General features: G+C 37.3%; 1 protein-coding gene across 2 annotated transcripts in view; it reads left to right on the top strand.

The window, feature by feature from the left end:
- The window catches only part of LOC126426976 (uncharacterized), a 141,691-nt gene that overhangs the window by 24,442 nt on the left and 92,032 nt on the right, over positions 1 to 25,217 (top strand). For both annotated transcript variants that reach the window (XM_050089133.1, XM_050089134.1), the window contains 2 exons: positions 2,059 to 2,127; positions 22,730 to 22,795. In XM_050089133.1, coding sequence (XP_049945090.1) covers positions 2,059 to 2,127; positions 22,730 to 22,795 — 135 coding nt within the window. The remainder of the gene's footprint in view (positions 1 to 2,058; positions 2,128 to 22,729; positions 22,796 to 25,217) is intronic.

The raw sequence follows: 25,217 nt of genomic DNA on the forward strand, positions 1-25,217 counted from the left end.
AATGTAGTTGAATTAAATCAGGTGATGCTGTGAGAATTAGGTTGGGAAATGAGATGCTTAAAGTAGTAAATGAGTTTTGCTATTTGGGGAGCAAAATAACTGATGATGGTCGAAATAGAGAGGATATAAAATGTAGACTGGCAATGGCAAGGAAAGTGTTTCTGTAGAAGAGAAATTTGTTAATATCGAGTATAGAAGTCGTTTCTGAAAGTATTTGTATGGAGTGTAGCCATGTATGGAAGTGAAACATGGATGATAAATAGTTTGGACAAGAAGAGAATAGAAGCTTTCGAAATGTGGTGCTACAGAAGAATGCTGAAGATTAGATGGGTAGATCACATAACTAATGAGGAGGTATTGAATAGAATTGGAGAGAAGAGAAATTTGTGGCACAACTTGACTAGAAAAAGGAATTGGTTGGTAGGGCGTATTCTGAGGCATCAAGGGATCACCAATTTAGTATTGTAGGACAGCGTGGAGGGTAAAAATCGTATAGGGAGATCAAGAGATGGATACACTGTACAGATTCGGAAGGATGTGGGCTGCAGTAGGTACTGGGAGATGAAGAAGCTTGCACAGGAGAGAGTAGCATGGAGAGGTGCATCAAACCAGTCTCTGGACTGAAGACCACAACAACAACAACAAGATGAGATTTGTGACTGGATTCATGACTTTCCAGGAGATAGAACTTAATGAGTTGGTTTTAACAGGACGAACTCAACAAAACTTGATGGTAATTTCTGAAGTACAAGAAGGAAGTGTTATAGGGTCATTACTGTTTATAATATACATAAATGATCTAATCTAAGCTGGTTTTAAAAATTAAAGCAATAAACTAAAATTTTGCAGGGTTGTGTTTCGTTTGCTACAAAACAGTATAATCAGGTGATAGTAAAGTAGAAACAATATAAAGAATACAGAACGTAAACAACTGCAACATGCGTAATCATAGACAAAAATATTATTCATTTTTTTACAATTTAAGAGGTTTATTCACACATTCCAACAACGGGTTAATGTGCTCCGTATTGGGTGTGACCAATTCTGGTAGCAATACAGGCCTGACAAATGATGGCATGTGCAATCTCATGTTGAGGCAGGAATGCCCATTCTTCCTGCAGTGCTGCTTACAAGTCTTGGAGAGTGGTTGGTGGGTGCTTATCATGATGCAACCCATGCCCCTACTGCATCTGAGATGTGCTCTATGGGATTCAAATCGTGATGGCAGGCAGGCCACACCATGCGTGCAATATCTTCCGTTTCCAGGGAATCTTCAGCCACCCTTGCTCTGTGAGGTCAAGCATTATCGTCCAGCAATGTGAAATCTGGGCCCACAGCACTGTGCAACATCTGCACGTGAGATCCCAAGATCTCATCATGATACCTGACAGCAGTTAAACCTTGCTGATGTAATTATACAATTTCATGAAGTAGTGTTTGTTTGGTCGACATACACCAGCCCACACCGTTAGGCATCATCCTCGATATCAGTCTCTTTCCACAGTGGTTGGGTCCCAAAATTGTATTCCATGTTCTCTCCAGATGTGATTCCATTCAGAATCACTGTTCAGACCAAATTGGGACTCGTATAAAAGGAAAATTGGCCCACTCTTTGACCATCCAACTGGCATGTTGATGGCTCCACTCTAGATGTTCCCTTCTATGAAGACACGTCAGAAGCACATACAGCAGGTCTCCAACAATAAAGGGCACTCTGCCAAAGCCTTCTGTAAGCCATTTGCTTCACTACTACACGTCCAGTAGATGCTGATAGATCAGATGCCAGTTGCTGTGCTGTTAAGGCGTACTGTTGTGCTCGTACAGCCAAATTGCGGTTCTGTCTTTCTGATGTTACACATGGTTGGCCCTGCCCTGGTCTTCAGAATACAATTTTGATCTCTATAAACTGTTGCAACATCCAAAAAACAACAGAACCATTCACATTAAGCCCTGGGCCACATCAGTTTGCGACTGTTCTGCTTCCATTCTTCCCATTTTTTTTCCCCTGTTGTGTAACATATTGACTGTATTAATGCAAGCTGTTCACTTGGTATGTAGGTGGAGAACTTCCTCTTCGTGAGCCGCACAGGTGTGAAAGAAGAACCCAAGGAAGCTACAGATGAAGAGGTAATTTTCCTTGAATTTGGAGCTAAGAAAGGGGTCATTCCATGCCGTGTGTTCTAGGGATCACCCACTCAGGTAATTTAGATAACATTCAACATTTGTGAGTAGGTTTGCTAAACCAACCGAAGGAAGACGTACGTATTTCTATCCCAAAAATTTTAATACTTGGTGCATAAAAGCCTCTTAAGTCAGGGGTGACAAAAATTTGTGATGACATTTCAAAAGTTTTGGGTAAGTTTGAATTGGTTTTTCAGTAATTATTAGTAGTAAAGCAGTGAAGTTTGGCAAGTTGAAAGTGTGAATTTTCATTCTCCATCACAGTGTACACTGATTTGAAACTTCTGGTGTATAAAAACTGTCACACACCAGGACTTGAACCTGGGACTTTTGTCTTTCACAGACAGCATAGGAGAGGGATAGTGGCAGAAGTACAGCTGTAAGGGGTGATCGTTAATGATACTCAGGTGCTGAACACTAACTCATGAAAGACAAATATTCCAGGTTCAAATCTTGGTCCAACACACAGATTTAATCTGCCAGAAAATTGGCAGGATGATCTCACAGTTTGTACTGCACAAAATTTGTACTGTAAAAAGTTTTTAAGTTTCCTGTTATCTGATCCCTAGTTTTAGTTCAAGGGCCAAAGTTATCAGTAAATTTTTTTGTGACAAAATTTCTCTCAAGTTTAGGAAACTTGAGCTCTTCACATGATTAGTTTAGCAACCTGTGCTATTGTGAAACTGTTATATTGTAGAGTGTTTATAACATATGCAAGTTTGATCACTTCTTGGTTTATACTTCCTGAAATATGTGAGGCTGAAGTTTATAAAACAAAAATTTAAAACTGATTTACACTTAAACCCTTCTGTCTTAAAATGGACATCTGAGCCATGCTTACTGTGGCAAAAGTTTGAAAGAGAATTTGTTTTTCTACAAAATATTAAATTTCTGTTATTTCCTTCTCCCTCTGTAAGATCTAAAATATCCAGAAAGTTTCTCAATCAAATCACCATTGTGGAGTGTTATGAGCTCACAGTTTTTTGGCAAGCAGTAGCAAATGCATATGCAGATTTGGAATATCTAGAATGAAAATTGAACATCAGGATTATTCTGTAGTTATTAAACTTTTTGGATCCTAAGAAAAAAGTAATTGACTGTTAAGATATTTATCAGATGTTATTTTTACAGGTTACATTTCACACTGTTGCTTTGATTTATGTTCCTTCACCATGACCTTCATCTTCTAGGATTTGTAGAGTGTAAAATGGCTTTTGCTCACTAAGGATTTCTGTATTTTATAAGTCTAGTTCTATATTATAATCCTGAGATATATCTGTCTGGCTAAACTAGTGTATAAAACATATAACCAACATAGGCACTGTTAAAAGATGTGAAATATAGTAAAACTCTGTGATTACAAAAAAAATAAAAAATAAAAAAATGATAGGAGTATTTGTGTTTTTTTATCATACACTTTTGTTATGTTGATATCTGTTGGCTCTGTCAGCATCAGTCAAGAGATGATAAGGACAGAGTTAATGCTGAAGGTAGAGTAGGAGAAAGAGAAATGAATAGTGTGGTTAATAATTAGGACAGGAGGGGAAAATCTTTGGTACCAATAAGTATTTGTCAATGAAAAAAAATAAATGAAATGATCATATGGCATTGTCAGCTGGGAGGTCCCATTGGGTTCGGCCACCAAGTGCAAGTCTTATTTCAGTTGGCGCCACATTGGGCGACTTGCAGCCAATGATGAGGGTGAAACGATGATGAGGACAACACAACACCCAGTCCATGAGTAGAGAAAGTCTCCAAACCGGCCAGGAATGGAGCCCTGGCCCATTGCATGGGAGGTAAGCACATTACCACCCAGCTAAGCAGGTGGACATTTGGCAATGAAACAAAGTGGACATACATTGCAGTAATTGTGCAGAGATGAAGGGGATTGCCTTGAAAAGGTGCATCATACCAGTCTTTGGACTGAAGACAATGACAAGAATAATAATAACAAGAAGAGCAGAAACATCTTTCAGCAATATAATGATAGTGTACTATCATTATCAGTATGAGTAGATTAGTGTTCATTATAATTTGTTATTATACAGGGTGTTTATAATTAAACTTTCATCACTTGTGAGGGCGGCTATGAAAAATGAGTGAATGTAGGACAGTGAAACCTTATGGACCATTTGTATGGACATGCGGAAGAAAAATAATAAGTGAACCATTGAAAGAAATAAATTTTAATTTACACTTGACAGGCTAACTTTTGTTAATTGCACAATCTGTTAATTGTGTACCATGTTTACATTCCAGGTTAAAAATATTGCTTAATGTGATCACTGTCTGCATCCACGACATCCTGGAATCACACTAGAGATACTATTTCATAGCAGCTCTTTTGAATGGTGATCCATAAAATGTTCAGATGTCACAACACAGCTCATGCACTACATGAAGACTGCACATTGCAGCCAGCATTTTCAGCCATGATAACAGTAACTTCTTAACAATTTGCAGTGCAACTGATAGTTGGTCTCTCCCAGGAACAGTTCCTAAGTTACCAGTTAATTTGAACTTATGAATCATGTTCATCAACCCCAGTATGGAAAGAAGATTTCTCCATATTCCCTTAATGCAGTGATACTCACGAAGAGCAGCCTCACTATTGCTGTTGTTGTGATAAAACACCTTAATGAGTAAGGCCCTGCTCACCTTGTTGAGACCTATGTTGTCTGCCTGCAACTGTACTGTACATTAACCTTTGTGTTTCTACCCTACAGTGCCATGCTATCACCAGTGTCTAATGGCAGGTAATGACTTTAACACTTCTAACAATGCAAATCCTGCAGTGCACAGTTTGAACATCATTCCTATAAAGTTGGGTACTCGTACAGTAAACATTTTTCTGTCTACACTGCCTCAAGTAATGGGAGTTTAATTAAAACGCACCTGTGCATTAGGAGGATGCCAGCACTCACTCCTTCTGCCCACTAATGTATAATTTTACGTGTTCCATGTGCCACAAGGTTCATTTTCATCAGATTTGGTGGAACATGATGACTGGACAAATGAGTGAATACTGCCATTGCTTCTCACAAAAAATGTATCAGGTTATTGCATGTGTTTGATCATTTCAGATGACTGATTTTGTTTTGTATATTTGTTGAAGGTTGGCACTTTGAAGCAGCTTTCTGTACCAGTGTGAGGTGCATAGTAAAGAGAAAATTGATGAAGTACGTTGATTCTGACTGTAACTAGTTTGTAAATCTTAGTTGTACAAACAGAGAGAGAGAGAGAGAGAGAGAGAGAGAGAGAGAGAGAGAGAGAGAGTGAGAGTGAGTGAGGAAAGTTGGGGGGGGGGGGGGGGGAGGGAGCAGTGATGTTAGTAGCAATTTCTAGTATCCAGTCAATCACTATTAGTTGCTTTAAACAGTTTTTAAATACAGAACACTCCTTATAATCCATTTTCAGACTATCCATACACAGTTTACCAATTTGTGAGTCTGGAATATTCTGTTGTTATTTGTATGGATATTTCCATTTAGAATACAAATTTCTAGTTGTGAAGACATAGCTGACAAATACATCTGGGGGTCGTCAAATGACAGTGTCTATGAACCAGGATTTGAACAGCTAAATTATGAGGATATACTGAATAGTGTGTTTTGTAGATGAAAAGGGTGAAGAAGGCCAATCAGCCAACCTGTTAATGTGCATACCTTGGAATTGAAATGTGTGGGTCTGTTGAGAGTATGCAGGACAAAAGTGATTCCCCTCAATGAGTGTCATGACCCTCTGGGACAGGCTGTTCCAACCAAGCTCCAGGGAGCTGGAGCGCTCACTGCGGCAGCTCAGAGCCCGTGTGGAGGGGGAAAGCGAACTCGCTGCCCCCTGGCCGCGTGCAGCCACAACTGACGCAATAATCTGTGTTCAGTGACAGCTATGATTAGCCGCAGGAGCCCTGTACCTCTATTGGAGGATACCTTTCTATTCATTGAGAAGGATGGTCGTCCGCAGTGTCTTGTATGTCATAAAGTAATTAATTCTAAGAAGAGGTACAATATACAACGACATTATACACGTCTTCACGCAGCGGACTATGATAAGGTAGAAGGCGTTGCACGCAGAGAACTGGTGGCCAGGCTTAAGAACGACATACCAGGAGATGTTAAGTTTAGAAACGGTTTCGTAATACGAAGGGTATCAAAGCATGCAACATAGTTCGTGGTCTGTAATGCATTTATAATTTTCAGGTGAATGAGAGCGGAGAAAACACTACTGAGTCTGCAATTCGAGCAAGCTACAGGGTGGCTCACATCATTGCAACAAGTGGCAAGCCGTTTTCGGTGGGACCACTCGTAAAATCGTGCATGGTAGCCGTTGCAGAATGTTTGTTTCCAAGGGAGGTGCAGGCAATTGAAGGGGTTTGCCTGTCGAAGCAAACAATGTCTCGTTGAATCCTGGACATGGCAGCGGATTTAGAGACACAGCTGAGGAAAAAGGCGGAGAGCTTTGTTGCATTTTCGCTAGTGCTTGACGAAAGCACCTACATATCGGAATGTGCTCAGCTTGCAGTTTTTGTGCGTGGTGTCGACATGGAGCTGCAAGTAACTGAAGAACTCTTGGATGTGGTACCACTCGATTACACTGCAACAGGACATGACATTTTTGAAGCTGTTTGTGAATCAGTGGACAATGTGAATTTGCCGTGGGATAAGCTCCATTCTGTAGCGACAGACGGCGCACCACAAATGATCAGGTGTCACCAAGGTTATGCTTCTCATTTGAAAAATAAACTCAGGGACGAATTCGGGAAAGACATTTTGATTCTTCATTGTTTTATTCACCAAGAGGCACTGTGCGCTGAAACAATAGAGCTAGGTGGCGTTATGAAAGATGTCGTGAAGTGTGTGAATTTTGTGCGGCGTCACGGTATGAATCATCGCCAATCCAAAGGATTCCTGAAAGATATGGAAGCGGAGTATGGGGATATACCTTACCACAGTACAGTTCGTTGGCTGAGTCGGGGAAAAGTTCTTGATGTTTTCTTTGCCATTCGTGAGGAAATAACCCTTTTTCTGGAAATGAAAGGGGAAGAAATGCATTGTCTGAAAGATATAAAATGGATATCAGAGCTGGCGTTCCTAGCTGACATAACTATACATCTAAATAATGTAAATCTGTCATTGCAGGGCAAAGGGCAGCTAATCGTTGACATACACAACCAGATCAGAGAGTTCATGCAAAAGTTACGTTTATTTGAGATGCATATGAATAATGGACATTTAACGTTCTTCAATCATCTTGCTTCTTAAAAACTACCTGAAGGTACTACTTTTGGCGATTACCAAACAAAGTTAAAGCAGCTCATCATGTCGTTTGAAACACGATTCCGAGACCTCACTAGTTTGGAAGTGGAACTTAAGGTGTTCAGCACTCCTTTTTCAGTTTCCCCCGATGACTTGTCATCATCACTTCATTTGGAGATTATTGATTAGCAAAATTCAACTTTGTTGAAAGACAGGTGCTACAACACGTTGGATTTGTCATGATGGTATCGTTCATTACAGCAAAAAACATTTCCCAAGTATTGTTGTGAGCAGCTTTTCTCAGCAATGAAAGGAGTAAAAAGTAAGGAACGATCGTTTCTTCAGGATGCAACAATGAAGGCCATCCTCCGCATTAATGCTGTGAACGCTTTGACGCCTGATATTTTTGATCTTGTAATGAAAAGAAAAGTCAAGCTACAGAGGCCCAATAAATTTAGTATGCAATTTCTTGTAAAACAGTTGTTTCTTATTTATTTCCTGAACATCGTATTTCCTAGTGTAGCATGTCACTACGTCTTAGCAGCTAAGAGTATGAGGTTGTCGATCTTGTAAGACGCAGCTGGCACATCAAAACGCTTGCCTTGCCGCCTGCCTCAGCCTGCCATGCCACCTGCCGGTGTGCCGGCCCACTTGAATGGTCACAGCGAGTGACACGGCTCCCTGGAGCAGGGAGCGCTCTGTGGCTCACAACGGAGCCGACGAGCTGGAACAGCCTGCTCTGGGAAATGACAACCACACAGTAAAAATGTGACATGGAAACAAAATAAATAAATAAAAATGGTTATTGTAGCTGGTAGTGAACTGGAAGCAAGTGATACAAATTACAGTGAGTTTCAAGGGTAATTTTGTACACAAGTTTCCAGTTTCCAGGAGGTAACATGTGTGATGCAGAGGGATTTCAAATGTGAAATGTAACATGTTTTGTAAATGCAGTAATAATACCTCCTGGTAAAACGCACATGTATTTTGTGTTATCCATGTTTTACTGTTACCCACACAGTCTTGGGTCCAGTTTAACCTGGGTAATTGACACTGTTAATGATCCACAGCTGAACAAAAACTTCAAAATTAATTCACTGATTGTGAATTCCTTATCAGCTGTCAGAATGAAGATGACTACTCACAGTAAGGAAGAAATCCAGGGTCAAGTGCTGTTGAAGCACAAATTTTCATATGTTGCTGTTGAGTAGTAAATCTATAAGTAATATAGCTGATGTCAAGGAATTCACAATCATTGAATTGGTTTTGAAGTATATTTATTATTAATAGTCACATTCATGCTCAGACTGCCAATAATAAAATTCCTATTATGTCAGTAATGCACAAAGACTTAAGACTCAAATATAAGGATGTGTTTACATGGGCCACATTTTATAGCAACGTGTGACTGCAGCCATGACATTGCAGCTATGTAGATCAATACATAGCAATATTCCACTATGGGAGGACTGTATTGCTGATGAATCCAGTTGCTGTGGTAATTGCCAAAATATTTCTGAGATGCTGCCTGTGTTGTCCACCAAGTCCGAGGAATGTATTGTATTGTCAGGCTACATTTCTCTCTGTCCTTGTCTGTGAATGCTCCTCTCTCACTCTCAGCCTTGCTGCTTCATTCTTATACCGATAATGCTACAGTGCCAAGTTGCATAATCCCAGTGGTGAAACAGTATTATTTTGCTTCAGTTTGAAAGATGGAATATGTATCTACAGGCACTTGATTTGTTTGTTGTTACAGTACTAGAAATATGCAAATGGGACAATCACAAATTTCAAACTGATGGAGCACATCAGTCAGTCATTCTTTCCTTTCAGGCTTTGTTAAAGCACTATTTCATGGTTACAGTAGATGTTCTGGTAGGTCAGTGCCCTGTTGTTTGGGCTTATATCACAATTCATTAGTTCACTCAAACTGTGACAGAAGCCTGAACAACAGGGCACTGACATACTAGAGCATATATTGAAATCATGAAATAGTGCATTGATAATGGCTAGACACTAGTGAAAATCTAGATTTGCTTTAATAAAACCTGAAAGACAGGGTGACTGTTTGCTGTGCTCCAACATTTTGAAAGTCATATCACAGCCATTGAGTGCATTCCACATTCCTAATGGAAGGTAACTTGACAACCATGAATTCTAGAATCAGAGTTATGCTACTCAGAAAGTAAGATATACACTCTAAAGGGAAAACAAGACACCACAAGGAAATCGTGCAAATGGGACAGAAATTGGCGTCAGTAAGACACTCATCCATCTCTATGCCTTATGCAAGCAGTTATCTGGCTTGGTATTGATTGATAGAGTTGTTGGATGTCCTTCTGAGTGATATTGTGCCAGATTCTGCCCAGTTGGTATATTGTATCATCAAAATCTTGAGCTAGTTGGATGGTCCTGCCCATAGTGCTTCAAACATCCACAGCTGGGAGAGATCTGGCAACTTTACTGGCCAAGGTAGGATTTGACAAGAATGAAGACAAACAGTAGAAACTCTCACCATGTGTGGGCAGCATATTGTAGGATGGCTTACTATGAGATGAAATGGCACCCCAAACCATCACTCCTTACTGTTGGGCCACATGGCGGGTGATAGATTGGTACCCACACTGTCTGGAGCATCTTCAGATGCATATCTGTTGGTCATCAAGGCTCAATTTGAAGCAGGTCTCTTCAATTGATCTCTGCAATTTATTCACTTTCCACATTTATTCTTTCCACATTTTCCTTTAATGCTTGCTTGATGTACAGGTTTAATAACATTATGAATAGGCTACAACCCTGTCTTACTCCTCTCTCAACCACTGCTTCCATGTCAAGTTCTTTGGCTCTTATAACTGCAGTCTGTCTTCTGGACAAGTTCTAAATAACATTATGCTCCTTTATTTTATCCCTGCTACATTCTGAATTTTCAAAGATTAAATAATTTGTGTCAGTATTTGGCAAGCATGATTTATTAAACTCATAGTTCAGGACTAGTCATGTCTCATGGAACTTGCCATGTTTGACGATCAATTTATTACATTCTTTTTGATGTCTGAGGCTATTTCGTCTATCTCATGTATATGTAACTAGCTAGAATAGTGTGGCTCTCCCAAGAATATCAATATTGTTTAGAGAATTGCATCTATTCTATTTCAGGGACCTTCTTTCAACTTATATCTGTCAGTGCCCTGTCAATCTTCACACAGTATCACATCTTCCCTTTTGTCTTAAGCTAATGCCTCTTCACTTTTAATAATGTTGTATTCAAGTTAATTTTGTTTTACATATTTCTTTCAACTATCACATTTTCCTTCTTTGCTTAGTCTGTTTAATTTTTCCACAGGCCGCATCCATCTTTCCCATAGTTATTTATGCTACTACATTCTTTCATTTCTTGTCTAGTCATTCCTTCTTTGCCATTAAACATTTCCTGTCAATCTCATTTTAGACTTCTGTTTTTCCCTTTTGTCTGTATTTTTGTATTTTCTCATTTCATCAGTTAAATGAAATATCTCGTATGTCTTCCAGGGATTTCTGCTGTGCCTTGTCTTTTTACTCTCTCAAGGCTACCCATTCATGTTCTGTTGTGTTTCTTTCCACTGTTTCTGTCAATTGTTGCCTAATCCTTCCTTTGAATCTTGCAACATCCACTGGGTTCTTTCAACTTATCCAGGTATCATCTACTTAATTTCATACCTTTCTGAAATTTTGTCAGTTTTAATTTGCAGTTCATAACCAATTAATTATGGTAACAGTTCACATCTACCCCTGGCAATATTTCAAAGTCTCTGTCATAGTATTACTTCATCTACTTGAAGTTATCATGTGTCTCCAGATCTCTTCTGCAGGTACACCCCTGTTTCGTGATTTGCAAACCTAGTGTTAACAGTGATTAAATTATGCTGTCTGCAAAATTCTGTTAGATGACCACCTCTCTCTCATTCCTTTTCGGTTGCCCATGTTATCCTACTATATTACTTTCTCGTCCTTTTCTTTCTGTCAGATTCCAGTCCCACATTACAATTAAATTGTCATCTCCCTTAATTGTCTGAATAATTTCTTTTACCTCATCATACATTCTTTCTGTCTCTTCATCACCTTCAGAGATAGCTGGCATATAAACTTGTAATATTGTTACGAATGCTGGCTTCATGTTTGTTGTGCCTATTATAATTTGTTCATTATGCTGTTCATGGAAACTTTGCTGCATTCTTTTTTTAAATTCATTATTAGACCTATGCTTGCATTAACCTGTTTGATTTTCTTTTTATGACTGTGTATTCTGGCCAGTGGACTTCACTACTTCCCACTATATGTTATTTCAAACTGTCCCTTTTTCTTTTTTAATTCTTTAGCTTACTAATCCTATTAAGAAATCTAGCATTACGTGCTCCAACCTGTAGTATACCCATTTTATTTTTCCTAATGATGACATCCTCGTAAGTAGTTGTTACCTGGAGATTGGAATGGGGACTACTTTACATCCAGACTATTTTACCCAAGAAGGTGCCAAAATAATTTAATAATACAGTAGAGCTGTGTATCCCTATGCCTTCAACTGTTATACCTTGATAGCATGCACATACAATGTCAGATCAGTCCCCTGCAACTACTGAAAACATTGCTACCCCTCTTCAAGACCTGTAAGTCTGACCTCTCCATATGTCCCCTCCATTGTGGTTGCAGCTGCAGTGTGATTGTGTCATTGATTCATGCAAGCCACTCTATCTCAGAAAGGTCCATGGTTCATGGAAGATCATTGGTATACATAAGAAAATGTAAGGGCCCTAAGAACGATTCTTGTGTGCCACCTCATGTAATTAGTTCATAGTTGGGTGATGTCTAATAGCCTTGTTAATTAATTCAGTATTAACCGAAATATGGTATTTTACTTGCTTTCAATTAGCTATTGTGAGGTCATCTGCACTGTAGCAATCAGTCTTATATGCGACCACTGTGAGGTACATGGCATAGAGTATGACCCATTGTCTCAGTTATTAGGGTTTCTTCCCATTCCATTTGCATATGGAGTGCAGAAATAAATGATGGTTTGAATGCCTCTGTGTGTGCAGTAATTATTCTAATGTTATCCTCACAATCCCCGTGTGAGTGATACAAAGGGGGTTGTAGTATATTCCTAGTCATCATTTGAAGCCAGTTCTTGAAAATTTATTAATAGACTTTCTCAGGATAATAACGAAAATGGTGCCAAATGACTTGCGCAAATTGCTACACGCTAGCCATGATATATTTGTTAAATGAAATGGTCCCCAATGAAACATATGATCTCATCATCAATTATGTGTTGATAATATTGACGTTTTTTTTTAAGGGAGAATAATCAGTCCCTTATCCTAATTTTGGGGAGATGCCGTAATTTTCAGACATTTCTATAAATAATTTTGGAGCTTTCATATATACTACTTCTCCAGTTTTAACCAATTCTATGGAGACACCATTATCTCTAGGTGCCTTTGCCTTTTTAGCTTCACACCCAGTATTAATTCTGGGATGGCATTGTTTTCACTGTTAATGATCTGTATTTCCTAAAGATCTGTGTCACCATACAAACATTAAGTAAAAGTTGGGACACTTGTCCAGTTGCCGGCCGATGTGGCCGAGCGGTTCTAGGCGCTTCAGTCTGCAACCGTGCGGCCGCTACAGTCGCAGGTTTGAATCCTGCCTCAGGCGTGGATGTGTGTGATGTCCTTAGGTTAGTTAGATTTAAGTAGTTCTAAGTTCTAGGGGACTCATGACATCAGCTGTTAATTCCCATAGCGCTCAGAGCAATTTGAACTTTTGCATTTTTGCCTCTGCTATTACTTACTGTGCCAATTGCTACCTTAACTGATGAAAGTAAATTGATGATGTTTCTGCTTTAAAGTATTATTATATTCAATTATTTCCATTGTCATAATTTCATTTCTATCTTCTCACAAACTCTGTATACTTTTGCCTAATTCTGCATTTTCTTTATTGTTCCTGTCACCTTTGCTTTTGTAGTTACCAGATTTCATTTAAGATTTCATGTTATTTTGCCTTCCATATGCCTTCTATTGTTTACAAAAGTGCTATTGTTATATAATGTGTCTTTGAATGTGTGAATTGTTGTTAGGTCTTCCATCTGAAGGCTGTTTCGATACAGCTCTCCAAGCTACTCTCTGCATAATTACAGCATCCTACATCCATTTGATTTTGCATACTGTAGCTGTCTTGTTCTTCCTCTACAATATGTGCCCATGACACTACCCTCAGCTATCAAGTGGATTATTCCTGAGCTCAGTCCCACTTCAGTTTAAATGTGACATAAGGTTATTTTCTCCCCAGTTAGATTCAATTTTCTTTTGTTAGCTATCTTGTCTACCCATCTTATTTTTATTAGGCTTCTGTGGCATCACATTTTAAAAGCTTTTATTCTCTTGTCTGAACACGTATCATCTATGTTTTACATTTGACAAATGCTCCATCCCCAGGCAAATACCTTCACAAAAATTTTAAATTTATGTTATATGTTAACAAATTTTCCTTTTGCAGAAAACCTTTTCTAATTTATTTTTTTTACTTTTTACAGCCACTTGATTTTGAATATGAAAATAAAAATTAATGGTTCAAATAACAATTTTTTTCCACAAAAGATCACAAGTTTCACTTATGGTAACCATTCTCAGACTGAGATTCTAGACCATACAATGAGCCAATGGTAGGAGCTGTTGTGTAATACCATAAGATATATCTCACCAACATAGTGGCTCCATCTGCATGCTATATGTAATCTTGGTCTCATGGTGGTTATTACATAAACATGTGACCTTCTGTATAACAAAAACAATTTGAGCTGTTACTTTTTATTTTCATAGAAGTTCAAATGCTGTAGTTTCAGTGTTGCCAAAATTTCTCTTTACTTCAGCCATCATCAGTTATAGTAAAACCCGTCTGTCATTTTCAGTGTTTAATGTCACAATCTAATTATCTCAGTATCACCTAGTTTAATCTGACTGTAATTTATTGTCCACATTTCACAGTTGTTGACATTCATCGTAAACTTTTTGTCAAGCGACAGTCCATTCCATTACCTGATGGAATTACATTGTCACTGGAAAATGTTAAACATTTTTATTTCCTCTCCCTAGATTATAATGTTCAGTACTGTATAATAAAAATTGTAACTCCTCAAATAGTGTCACCCACTGCCACGTGCATAGTGTTCTAGCCTTGTAATTGTGAAGTCTTCAGTTTGAATATTGTAAGACACAACTTTTCTTTATTATTTTTATTTTTATTTTTCTTGTGTGCATCCTGTACATGCTGTCAACATGAACCAGGGAGTCTGTTCCATCGCTGCAGGGTTTCTGCAGAGATCATCCCTACTTTTTGCAAGTAACATTTCTGCGTACATTGAAATGTCATCCTATGTGTAGTACCTCTCACCCATGTTCTTGCTAAGATGCCTCACAAGGAACGACTTAACGGACTACCCATCTCTGATTTTCTTGCCCAGAATCAATTTCACACAGTAGTATGACACAGTTCTCAACAAAACTAAAAAAATTGGCTTTGAACATTTGAAGATGATGAAACGCAGTGAAATACAAAATATTTGAAAAACAGACCAGCCAGTAGCAAAGTGTGTAGCATGTAATTAGGGTAATTGTGAAGTCCCACTAGGATAAACTACCTTTTTGCACTGAGTAATGTATTTATTATCAAATTGGAATGTTAATCAACAAATATTGAATTACAGTTTTTAAAAAAATTAAATAACTTATTTTTATTTTCAATTAATAATCACATGAAAAGACAAGTAGAGTAGTAATAAACTAAAATTTGATACAAAATTGTAAAAGTTTTGTTGTAAAGTGAAAAATTGTGTATGTCAATAGTACTGAATTTAATGTTGTGTATATTCATTCTTAATATCTAGAAATAAAGAAAAATGTTTGTTTCTATTTGCTATTTTGCATTTTTGTACCTATCTTTGATTTGCTATGAATATTTGCATTTTCATGTGATTAGTTGCTGAAAGTATCGGCTGATATTTTTATTGGAAAAGTATTATGCAGTATTTGATAATTAACATCTCAGTTTGATAATATGTATTATTTGAGTAACAGTTAAAAAATGTGTCTAACAAGAATCAAACCACCACCTTTGTGATCACAAGTCAAGGATGCTAGGTACAAGCTGTGAATGGCTCTGTTAAAAAAATAAATAAATAAATAAATTGTTGTGCTAAACAGTCTTTGGAAAACTTTAGTGTCCTTTTTGAGTTTTATTCACAAGTACAGTGCACTGACCTTAAAATGCAATGGGAATGAAGAAACTGACATAGAACCAGTCTGTAGGGTCCCCTTGCAGACCAGACTTGAGTGCTTCTGTATCTGAACAGGGATGATAACACACCAGCAGAGACCTTGTATTAGCACTGATGTACAAAAACTTTAGGTTTAAAGTGAAGCACAACTTGGGTTCTTAGAAACAAGGGAGTCTTTCTTGGGAATAATTATTTGGTTTTTTTTACTGAGGCAAACAATTTTACACATTACAGCAACAAATATGTCAAAGGCCTTAGGGCGAAGAATATGTAATAATTTGTAACAATAAACTGCTTTCTATGAGTGTGATGTCACAACTATTTACATTAGGTTCGCTTGACCAGTTGCCAGTGGGCTCATGCCATGCGCAGTTGACTCACCCGCTTCCTGATCCTTGAAGTGTTGCTGTTAGCTGTGTCGGTAGTGGCAGCAAGCAACCAGATGCTAACGAGAAAAATTTTTCTCGCACACCATAGCTGCCAGATTTGCACATGCGCAGAGTTGTCCGAGTTGTAGTGCAGAGGAGATTAGTCTCCACGTGACATATGTTTGCATTAAGTGATTTCTCTGTTTTCTCTTGGTTTACAGCTCCCACGTCGAAAACAAACCGGATTTTGGTGGCTGGGAGCTGTCAAGTAAATTAAAATACATTCACATAATTATGAAGGGCAAAAATATATTATTAGTTTCAGTTTTCTGATTTTATTTCCATGTCATTAGCAGTCAAGCATTAATCACATTGCAGGTCAATGAAGTTATTTTTGTCAGTTTGTTAAAGAAATTTGGCTTTATTGATCTTTCCGCTGAGGGAATCAATTTATTTAAAATGAAGAGTTTCATTCTACAGTATTGGCTAGTTCCAGCTGTTCGCTGAATTTCAAGTGCATGTTTTCATCTTCTGCCCTGTATGGCATTATGTCGTAATAAAGAACCAAATACAAGATAGAACAGTACTTGTACTTCAAGAACATTAACATCCCAAAAACCACATTGAAAAGCTTAATATCAGATGGGACCTACTTCATTGTGAATCTGGAAAAAACCAATGTGCACTTCAAGCCGAATTACACATTTTAGTATGTTTTACGAAATTTTGATGTTCTTGGAGTATCCTCTGATGTGCAGTTTCTTTTATGACATAATGTAAGCTCTCTTAGTGCTTTATACATACAAACATGCAGACATCCTACACACGGCAGCTGTGCATGTGCAATAATGCCTGTTTTCTGACGCTCTCTGGCAACTGCTAAATTGAATCTATTTCTGACAGTCTTGGGGTAGTATTGCGAATGGTGGTTCAAAAAGCGTTACTTTCAAAGTAAATTTCTTTTCCAAGTTGAATTATGTTATGTGTGAGAAAGTGGGATGAATTTCTTAAATCATAAAGCGTTTAAAACTGTACACTTTGAGGACCAGCCACTTACAAGTATTTTGAGCCCAGAAGACCAGACATTTATGTCATTATCTTAAATTTACTGGCGCATTTGTGTGATGTATCTTAAAGTATAACACACACGAAAAAGATCACTATTACATGTGAAAGCTTAGCTTCTTTTGTAGCTTATTAATCTTAGAGACCATATTATAAGTGAAAGCTTAGCTTTTCTTGTAGCTATACTATGTATATTAATGTAAACTATTAACTTTTCCTCTTTGTGTGTTTGCGCTACGTAACAGTGATCTTGCTATTGGCTGACTGTAACATGGGTTCTGTGCTCTGCATATCTGCTGTCATCGGCTGACGAGATCACGTGGCATGAGATACGACTGGCTTACAAAGGGACATCACAATCTCAATTTTCAATGCTCTGGGAACGAACGTGCTGTGTTTGGTGAAATTTGAATTTATACTTTCGTAATACGAAAATATACAGCATATATGTTGCTGCACATCAAAGGTCTTTCCAAAACTTCTCTTTTTCTTTCTTCAAAATTATTTTCAAAACTTCTCTCCCCCATTCTTTTTTTCTGGGAAGTTCTACGCCAGTGTAGAAAATGTTAACCGTTCAAAGGATTGATAAGTTTTACAGTTCTGAGGGAAAAGTCTACAGAAAACCTACTGTCACTTAGCACAGGAAAAGTGTATTTTCGCCTGGGAAAAAGTATACTTATTAAACAGGATATCTGGGGGAAATCCGGTAATAATCCAGGACTTTTTTTTCCTTGTCCGCGTATACACCCTGAATATGGGATTGATAGATCTCATTATTTAAAGAATCGCACAAGTACGTAACATGTGTGTACACTGGTAGAAGTTATGAGTATGTGTGTGGCCACCATTTCCGGTATAATTTGTATCAACATTAGACAAGGTGCTCAGATCAGATCATTTAATGCGTATGTTGTTGATTTGTTAGTTGCACCAGTACATAAAAACAATAAGTGCAGGCGTTAATGAAAGTCATAGAAGCCTTTCAGAAATCTAGAGTCACCGCCAGTTCCTAAAAATACAAATTTGGAAGTAATGATCACAACAACGGGTATTTTGCCCAACAAATTAAAATTCGTATAGTAAAATCTTTTCAAGACTTTGAAGTAAGAAGTAGTTTGTCTTTTATGGACTTATGTTTATTTTATTGCTTATTTATACAGAATCTAGCTTCAAACTGAGATACCTCAAAATGTCTGCTTAAAAAGTGTATATGGGAAGTGTGAAGAACTAAATTTCCAGTAGCCACAGCTGGGATATTATATGCAGTGTAAGTTCAAAGTGTGTCTGCAAGTTATTGTAACAAGCAATGGTTCCTTTTTGACAATCAGTCAAGAACTGCAGAAACTGGTGAACTCTGTATAATGGGAACACCACATACAATTTTGTATTGTTTTTCGAGATGACACCGCAAATGTTAATGTAGGATGCCATTGTTCATTATGAAAGACAAGCTGTATGTGAACACTTGCATTACAGTAATTGATATGTGATCTTTCCTGTACCTTTGAATGTGTAGATCACAAAACTGTACTAGGAAATCTATCAGGTATGGATTTACAGGCACTCCCCCTGCATGAATGCTATTGTATTTTCAGAACTGATTACAGGATTTCATCTTAGCAAATGTTGCTCTAAAGTAAGACTGTATTGGAAGTAGGAGAGCATTAAGTACAGTGTGCCACAAGTTTTGGGGCTTGGTCCATTCCTGTTCTTGACCTATAATATAATTTGACTGTGATGTATGAGCACTCTTTCAAAACTGTTGTCTTACAAAAACTCAGGTTTTGCATTTCCAAACCATTAAAAATGACTTACCAGGAACAGAAAGTATTGGCATACACTGTTGTGGGTCCATGTGTGGAGTTCCTGGGCATCTACATGGACAGTAAACTGACGTGGCACCAGCATGTGGATAAGTTAATCAAGAAGCTCATTTCTGCCTCTGTTGCATTCAGAAATCTCTCTCATTATGTTGATCTGCAGAAAGGATTGCTAGCGTATTTTGCGTACATTGTTTCAATTCAATCCTATGGCATAAACTTCCAGGATATTGAAGCTACAGCAAAAAAAGTGTTTATTCTAGAGAATCATGGAGTGAGAATATTGTGTAAAGCTGATAAATGACCACCTTGCAGAACCCCATTCATGGGTTGTACATGCCAATACATACACTCACTGGGATTATTTGTGCTTAACAACAAGAGTGAATTAAGGATGAACTCAGCAGGTCACAAATACAATACTAAAAATAGAAATAACTTCTATACAGATAATGTATCCCTCTCAGAGATTCAGACCAGAGTTTTATATTCTGGTGCAAAAATCTCTAACAAGTTGTCAGAGAGCATCAGTGAGGAAGTAGAACATTGTAAAATATTTAAACACAGAGTAAAAGAATATATCTGTAGCCAACAATTTATCAGAATACCTGGACTCATAGATGTAAAGTATGTGAAACAGTAATATTTGTGTTAGATATAGCCCATTTTTGCCACTATAAAGACAGCTGATTCTGGTCCATGTGAAGTTACGCAATGCTGTGCCAGAAGTATCAGACAAAAACAGCAGCTATGTACTATTGGAGGAGGAGCAGTAGCCTTTTTTTCAAATAGATGTTTTTTTTCCTAATATAGATGTATAAAATAAATTGGGATTAATTACCATAATTACAACTTCCAGTAGATTAGCTCTAGTTGTAACTCGTTGTTAGTGTACTTTTCAGAAGTAGGCAGCAGTGGTTGCTTCTACCTGTTCATGTATAAGTTAACTCATTACACATCCCTGGAGGCTCTCCTTCATGTTGGGATTGATTGAATAGGATGTGCAATTGAATGATTATTCAGTATGTTTTACTGCCAGAAATACCAGTTGCCAACTCTTGGTTCCATATCTCAAAGTACATAGTTTAGAATTCTCTAATATCCATATAATTTTAGCACTAAAATTGCTAAGGAAAACTGAACAATTCAGTAGAATAATGGTAGAGAAGGGAGGGTGTAGAATGTGTAATCAGTTTGCATGCAGGACCATGCAAACTGCTCAAAGCAAATACAAACAGCTGTAATTATCCTATACAGTGCTATATGTTGACAAGAATTACAGAGAATGTACAAGAAAGCTGAAAATTTTGATACATTGTATTTATAGGTGTTCTACATTATTCCCTTGGTTACTCGAGATATTCTGTATAACTCCCTTTGGTCACAGGGAAAACATCAAAGCAATAATCTGTTTCATATCATGCATTCTTTGAGGAGTCATGCTGATATGCAGTTACACATGAAGGCTTTTCTGTACCCTATATTCACATGCTATACCAGTTAACCTTACCACTTATGTAGAAAACTGCTTTATCACTAAACATGAGTTTTTCAGCAAATGTTTCTTCTTGCACGGTTTTCAACATTGCTGTAACATAATTCATGTGTTCGATATAGTCTTCCTTTTCCAGTTTCTGTGAAATTTTAATTATGTATGGTTTCATTTTCATCTTTGTTTTAAAATGCCTAACTATTGTTGCTGCTAGTTGTAGCTTCATACCAGCTCTGTATGTCAATTTGTGTGTACTGTGTTCAAACAAAAAGGTGAATTTTTTTCAACATTTTGAGTAGGTACACTTAGCAGGCTGGTACTTTTTCCTTTGCGCAAATGTCCTGTTTCCTCCTCTTTCCAACAACATCCATAAATTTTGTTTGCATTTAATTGTACCACTGATGAAATCTTCTCTGCTCTGTGATGACAGGATGATAATTGTTTAATTATGACATATTAAATGTCTTCTGAAAGAGATCTGCCACGCAAATACCACACAACATATGCTGCTTTTCTTTTAGAGATCAACTGCACACCATGCAACATGTGTGATCAGTAATATTGCTATGTATAACTGGCTCTTTATGTTTGATAAGCCTGCTAATTTTCTATCAAATCTGGAGAAGTAAAATCATGGTCTCGTGGTGATATGAAGTAATAAAATCTTTTGCACTTCCTGCTATATCAAGTGGTTAAATCCCAGTCAGAGTTTCTTGGTCTATGGAATTGCTGTAGATGCTACTATATAAATGTTCAGTTCTTGCAGGGTGCAGCAGGGCAGGTTGGTCTGTCATGATGTATTTAACAATCTGTCCACCTACCTGGATAGACTTCAAGTTGTCTGCCCTTTCACTCTGTGATGATAAATACTGGTTTAGCTGACAAAATAAGAGTTTATGAAAATTCGTCTAAATAGCTACCGCGCAAAAGCCACGTAACCCAGTCCATGGATAGTAGCTGAAAGTTAGTTAAACTATCAAGCATTTGGGATTTAAAAAATGTCTAAATTTTAAGTTGGTTTATTGTCTTTAAAACATGGTCAATGGCTATCAAGTTTATATTTAATATCCCAACATCAGTTGTGTAGTGTTACTGTCTGTATCTGTTGCAAGTTCACACCCGAAAGCAGTCAGAAGATGTTTAGTCTGACTCGATATTTTGAACCTTCTATATAGTCGCTAACCCATGAGTACTTGCGAGTTAACACATTCAGTTGTACAGTAGGCTTTTTGTGAAGAAGTTCTCACCATAATGTCTTGTAATCTGCACAAAACATGCCATGTGGAATTTATGTACGACATGAGATGTCCACACACAAATGTCTCCTAAAATAAACCACTCACTAAGCTCAAACTTTCATAGAATACTCAATGCTGTATTCGTTTTTCATCAGCAACATGAAACGTGCATTTCTTCATTTTGGTACAAATTTGGTACAAATTTGATTGGCACGATTTAACATAAGAGTTTACCAGAAGAGAGCTCCCAAACGACTATCTCCACTCACAGATCTCAGGCACAGAGCCCTACTCAAACACTTGGGAAATACTGAATTCCTGTTAGCTAGTACATTAAGCAGCCAATCAGATCATCTTGAGCACTTATATACTTCTGTCAGCCAGCCATATAACCACAAATAATTTAGACTATAAATTTCATAATTCTGATACTAAATCAAATGTAAAGAAAACAAAATGTGATTCCTTTCCACAAAATAAATTACTAATAAGTTTAATACTGAACACCACTTCTGGCTGCCTTTTACAAAATCAAGCTCACTCAGACATATGTCACAAATTCCCCTATGGCACAACAACTTTCTCATGCGTACATTTACATAGTTTTAACAAAATATTGCATTCTCACTTTACATATGACCTCCATTCATTCTCTATCCCTCCAAAACACTCACACAACCAAAACACTATGAAATAGTAATTTTCCAAAGTACTTTTAATTACGTCATAAATCTGTAGTAATGAAACTAAATAAAATTCCGGGAAACTAGATTATTTGAATGTATCCTCGTGACTGTAGTTTCAGTAGATACTATAGACGAATTCATTACAGTCACTAACTCAGTTTGACAATGCCAACATGGTTATTGTGCGTTTTACATAATATTTTTGTATCTCCAAATTCATAGAGTGTGTTTTCTTACCAATAGTGAAGTAATTATGATAAATTTGATTTTCACACATTTTATTTGATTTATTTGAATTTCAAATTTGTTGTAGGTTGGCACTTTTGAAGAGATTTCCATCCCCGATTGGAATGTGCATATTAAGCAGGAGGTGGATGAGGTATGTTGTTTGTAAATATTTACCCCTCTGATATTTTTTTCCATGCTTGTTTGCCATAGTTGTTCACTAAGTATTTAGTAAGGAATACTTTCTCAAAGTTTTGTAGACTTGTATTGTTATATTTGATTTCTAAGATCAGATAAAAAATAAAAATGTGTTAAAATTGTATTCTCTTAGAACTAACCTATAAATAGTAATAGTCATTATAATAATAAATTTCTTGGGTATTATAAATTTGGTGTGACCGTAGCAAATAATTTTGTTATAGGTATTGTGTTGTGGAGTAGGGTTAACATACCAGTACCTCATATATAGGATTAAGAATTGACATTTTCTGAAAGAAGGGAGCACTTAACATAGTAGGTGAATATAGGGTTTATGTTTATGCCCAGTGTAATATTAGTGAGTTGAGGATCAACAGTGGATTAAGATGAGGTTGTGATATATCTCCTACTTTGTTTGAGACACGTTGATGTAGCACTTAAAAGCTGTAAGATGAAAGTATGGATCTGTAATTATGAAACAGGATTGTGTGTACAGTTACAAAGCAAAATTAAGCCACAAAAGCTAATGGATTGTGAGACAAAATAGCCAGCTAGTACTTACGTCCAGTAAAGTACTGTCAATAGACGCACTTAAAAGTGACACACTTGTTAGCTTTTAGAACTAAGTTTTCCTTCCTTGGAAGGAGGGTAAGATAGGTTGGGAATGTTAAAAAGTAAGGGCAGGTCACTAAGATCTGTTGTCAATTTTACTTTCATATTTGTCTGAATCTTGTATGCTGGGTGCTCTGCTGTTTATATGTATTTGATAAAGAACATCTTATTATACACAATGAGCTGCATTTCAGAAACATTTATCTGCCATGCCAGTACTTGGGCATGTAGCACATCATCAGTGGCATCTAATAAACAAACAAATGTAAGCATACCTAAATCCATAACACTAGAATGCTGTTTATACAGTAGACTAGAAGAATAAAATTACTTATATACTGTGCACATCATTCTGAAATGAAATGCCAGTCAAATGTAAAATCTTTATGATGATTAAAAATGACATTCATTTAGAAAACAGAACACCATGAATATTTATAATTCTGTGCATAACCAAGCTTATGTGAGAACTGTAGTGTCTATTATCTCATGGTTAAAAAAAACTGAGCAATACACATTGCACCATGTACAAGGGACAGTGAAATGAAATCAAGACACATGGAAAAATGTAAGAAAATGTGTATTTCAAAAATAATCATAACTGTTAAAACAGATCTGACAAGAGACAAAACAGTCAGTGTCTTCCCTATGGTACCATTATTATTCCTAGGTGTGGACCTCTTCATCTCAAGCAGTACAACATGTTGAGAAGTTGGTTTTGACTACAATGCAAAAGTTTTTCTGGGAAGCCCTTATACTTCTCCATACAGTCCCAATCTTTGTCCATGTGATTTCCCTATTTTTGGTGCCCTGAAGAAAGACATTCACCACCATCGATTTGCTTCGGATGAACAGTGGCATGGCTGGTTATGACCATGGTTCCATAGCCAACCACAAACATTTTTCTGTGAAAGCAATGGCTGTCTTGTCTCACGTTGGGAATATCAAGTGTAGTAGGAAAGACATTGCTACTTACCATAAAAAAGACATGTTAAGTTCCACACAGGCACAATTGAAAGATAATTACAAAAATTGTTTAGCCACAGTGTTCATCAGTAAAAGAGAGACAAACGCCATTCATACACACCAGCTAGCATACAGCGCGTGCACATATAACCACCAACTCCAGTGTCTCATGCTGGAATGTCATCACAACCAAAATTCTATAAACTGTTTGCTTGTGGATGATGTCACACCATCAGATGATCATTAAATTATGGGAGAAATCTGAAAACCTGTATCAGTATGATAAGTGGACTGTGTCCGTTGCCTGCAGTGCAACATCTGTTAGAACTTGTCGTGTGATGTGCTTGATAAATTTTGTGATTGCAGATTTACCAAGAGCAATAGAACCCACATGAATATCTGTTCATCACCCACCTGTTGTTCATCACCCACCTGTTGATTGGCTTTGTTGTTTAAAGTGTGCTCGGGAATCACTATTGGAATTTTCCATTCAGCAAAGTTGAATTTAAATACATTTTTGATGATTAGAATGTTCTTTATAAATTATTGTGTAGAAGTGACTCCATAGAATTTGCAGTCTGCATGTGTATGCATGTGGATGGGGGGGGGGGGGGGGAGCAGGTATGCATGGGGTGTGTGTGTCAGGTATAGTGTGTCTTTCATGAATAGATGTGTAAAAGACTTATAATGCGAGACTTGATCCTTGGTATAAATCATTTGTATGTAATGGAAACACACACACACACACACACACACACACACACACACACACACACACACGGCAGTTGCACTGGGGCTTG

This window comes from Schistocerca serialis, chromosome 11 (assembly GCF_023864345.2).
Source record: "Schistocerca serialis cubense isolate TAMUIC-IGC-003099 chromosome 11, iqSchSeri2.2, whole genome shotgun sequence".
NCBI classification, from domain to species: domain Eukaryota; kingdom Metazoa; phylum Arthropoda; class Insecta; order Orthoptera; family Acrididae; genus Schistocerca; species Schistocerca serialis.